This window comes from Vulpes lagopus, chromosome 23 (genome assembly GCF_018345385.1).
Source record: "Vulpes lagopus strain Blue_001 chromosome 23, ASM1834538v1, whole genome shotgun sequence".
Classification (NCBI taxonomy): Eukaryota; Metazoa; Chordata; class Mammalia; order Carnivora; family Canidae; genus Vulpes; species Vulpes lagopus.
Genome location: NC_054846.1, coordinates 63,382,524 through 63,386,242, shown reverse-complemented (window position 1 = coordinate 63,386,242; position 3,719 = coordinate 63,382,524). Strand labels below are relative to the sequence as shown.

At 40.5% G+C, this 3,719-nt stretch overlaps 1 protein-coding gene across 1 annotated transcript in view; it reads right to left on the bottom strand.

The window, feature by feature from the left end:
• Nucleotides 1–2,690: 2,690 nt before the first annotated feature.
• TMEM269 (transmembrane protein 269) overlaps nt 2,691–3,719 on the bottom strand; it is a 13,271-nt gene continuing 12,242 nt past the window's right edge. Inside the window, exon 5 of the mRNA XM_041738018.1 lies at nt 2,691–2,827. Coding sequence (XP_041593952.1) covers nt 2,691–2,827 — 137 coding nt within the window. The remainder of the gene's footprint in view (nt 2,828–3,719) is intronic.

The window sequence follows — 3,719 nt, the reverse complement described above, 5'->3', positions numbered from 1 at the left end:
GTGCCCTCTTGTTTTAGCATTATTAAGAAAATAATTTTAACTCTGAAAAGGTCTCGGGAATTTCAGGGGTCCATAGACCACACTTTGAGAACTGCTGACCTTAAGCCTGTAGTCACCTACGTCATTGGGTTGTGTGGAGGATTAAGTGAAAGAGTAAAGTGCAAGAAACAATTCCTGACACATAGAAAGGACTAAATAGATGATAACTATTATTATTACTATTGTTTTAAATGAAGAGATATATAATGGGAAAGGAGGAAATTTAGAGGAAGAGGAAAGATCTAACTTTTATTTAATACCTTTTACATGCCATTCCCTATTCTAGTTATTTTATGTGTCATTGTATTTAATTCACAAAGCAACCCAGAGAGGAAGTAAATAATCCATTTTACAGTTAGGGAATGAGTTTAGAGAGATTAAACCTTTCACTCAAGGTCACAGAGTTAAAAAAAAAAAAAAAGGTCATAATCCTCAGTCACTTGACCCTTTTCACTTGGCACAGGTTAGGTAAGAGGGGGCTAGACAGGAAATCTATACCCATTCCCAAATTGAGAAGTAGTAGAACTGCCTTGAATCAAGAACTAACCCCTCTGACTTCGTACATTCATCTGAGAAGTACATTTTTATTTTTTTTTTTGAGAAGTACATTTTTAAAGTCTCAGACTTCCCACCTATTCCTGAGAGCTATTCTACATTAGAACATTTTTATTTTTTTTATTTTTTTATTTTATTTTATTTTATTTTATTATTTTATTTCATTTCATTTCATTTTAGAACATGTTCTATTTTAGCTGTTCTATGTTTTAAGTTTTATTTCTAACTGAGTAAGTAAAGGTCTGCATGGTTAGCATTAGAATCCTAAGTCCTTGGAACCAGTGTAGAAGGGCAGCCTTACTTCCATGTAGTTAGGACACATATCCCTCTGTTAAATGTAGAGACTCTCAACTGAACTAGAACTATCCTTGCATCACTAACCTAAACTTCTGTTTGAGGCAATGAAGTATGAATTATTGTTGTTACAAGCAAAGCACTATTTACATATCCAAATGGATATTTTTCTTTTCAAAGCAGTCCCCCTTTGGGGCGGTGTGGGGGGTCTACACATTTCTTTTAATTGGGCTGGTATGGCTCAAAAGCGACATAGAAATCCTCTTTCAGAATTGCATCTTCTTCTTTGAATGTAGTTTCAAGTTTTAGAAGCAGCCAGAATCTTTTGAGGCCAAATCTGATAACTATGTGGCTCCAGAAGAGGACAACATCAGCTAATCTTCAGTAGTAGGTTTCTGGGCAATATCTGGTTGATTCAGAATACAGTAAGTATTTTTTGAGCATCTACTATATCTAAGCACTGCTGGGTGCTGGCTTCTAAGAGCTTATGTGAACACAGTTCTGGAGCCGCACTTCCTAAATATTTTGATGTCGCATCTAAAATGAGGGTACAGTACCAAAGGACATCACATATCTGTATGTGTATATAGGTGCATATATGTAAGATTTTTGCTACGTCATAGTAATCTTGTACATAACCCGCTAGAATGTACAAGGAAGTCAATTCATCTACATTTTTGAGTACCAGGTACTATGGTAAGCAGCAGAAATTTTAAAAATGTCAATTGAAGGAGCCTAAACTCTGGTGGGACACAGACATATTCATTCACCCATGAAAAAAATATAAATGACATAACAGAGATATGGATAGAGAGCAGGGGCGGGAGCAGGAGGGTGCTATCTGTTCCTTTAAAGCCAGATTGTAGCCATGTGATTCACTGGATTGTTATTTTTAAAAATCTAACTTTAGGCTTAATGTATATCTACCAAATACATTGTTCTGCAAACTTCAAGAAATTAGATAAAAAGTTCTCTGGCTCCATAGTTGAGGAAGCAACCAGACTAGCCAACAATCCTTTGGTATACCGTCTGGGGGTGCAAGGTCCAGAGGCAGTGCTGGGGGGTCACTGCCTTCAGCAGGCCTAAATTCCTTGTGCAGGGCAACTTTGAGGCTCCATGCAATACTCCTTATTTGTATTAAATCTGGATTTTAGAATACGAAGTGGCATTTGAATGTCTAGCGCGTAGTAGTTTATAGTTTAGGAAAAAACCAAATGGAAGCCAGGTGGTGCCCTCAAGCTGCCAGTGCGTCTAATCTTCTAACAGAAGGAAAAGGCAGATGCTTTGACTGTTAAAATATGGAACTTTAAATTATGAAATCCTATGCACATTTACAGGGTGCAACGCGATTGTCCTGTGGGTAGCTCTGCTCCACAGAGCCAGTCTGCAAGCTTAAGAAACACTTCAGTCAGCCCCACCCTCTGCTGGACTGATAGCAACCAGACAGGCCAAGGTGGAGACAGGCCCATTCTAAAGGTTTCCCTCCTTTTTCCAAGGGACTGACCTTAGCACACAAGGGCACCCAGGGCTGGAACTCAAACTCGGTCCAACTTCAGCTTGGGAAAAAAATTCCTGTTCTATATGATATAAACGACTATTGTCCCCAGGGGCCTCTGAACCCTGAGTAAAGAGGAGGAAGTGAAGGCTGATGACCCTGTCGTGGGTTGCTCTGGCTCAAGGTAGCACGTATGTAGCACACAGGCGACATAGGGACAAGGAAAGATTTAGTGAGGATGAAGCCCAGCATGGCCCGCAGTGCTGGCACAGACCCGGCAGAGGCCCATGGCAGCGGGCAAAGCTGCTTAGCTTCTTGGGCACTGTAGCCTGAGACACGCTGCTTTCCCCCACAGAGCATCTGGAAAGAAGATGTAGGACAGTGACCACAGCAAGCAGTAAAAAGCAGTTAGGGAGAACGGGGACAAAAGCAGCATGAAGATACCTAGAAGAAGAAAAAAGGTAAACACTTCATTTTTACGAAGCCCTCTTTTGAGTATTTTCCATCCTCTTCTCCCCCATCCCCGTCCCCCCATCCTTCCGTTTGTACTCGCGGTGCCTGAGAGACAGAGCCAAGGAGACAGGAGCCCTGCGCATAAGAGGTAGCGTCTGTCCGTAACTAGACAATTGCAGTCTAATGCAAGCCCAGGTTCCGTTTTGTCAAATTTAGATCAGAAATCAGTCCTAGCTGAGAATAAAATTGAGTTGCCCAGACCCCTTGTTGGAAATACATATATTGTTACTGTGTGATAAGTGAGCTGGAATGGAGGGCAGTGCGACTGTTGTCCTGGACAGTCCGAAGGGCTACTCAGATGGACTCCTTTGGCACACTGGGAGGGTCAAAATGGTTCTGCTGGGTCCCTGCTATTGTTATTCCTCCCAATTGTAGAGATTTGTTTGTCGTAGTATTTCTTGATACTGTCAAAAAAATTATCTGAAAATGGTTTTATTTTGTGAAGTGAATAATACTTTGTAATTTATGATAGTAGTAAATGGAAGGAAAAGCATTAAATGTTTTAAATTCTTCTATCAAATATATATATATATATATATATATATATATATATATATATATTCCTAATTGTGTCCGTTTAACATGTGACAATGGTCAATACAATGTTACATGTATGCAGAAGAGCACAGCAGTCCTGAGACAGCTCTCCTTTGAGAGGCCTGCTTCTGCTTACCAGCTTGGCCCTTGGTTGGAGTCCTGGGACACAGCTAGTGAACAGTTCCTTATGCCAATACAGAACTTTCCCTCACGGGCAAGAGTGGCTCCCTGTGCTTAGACTGTGCTGAGATTGATTCCCTCCTGTGCAAATCTAGAATTTTGGTAC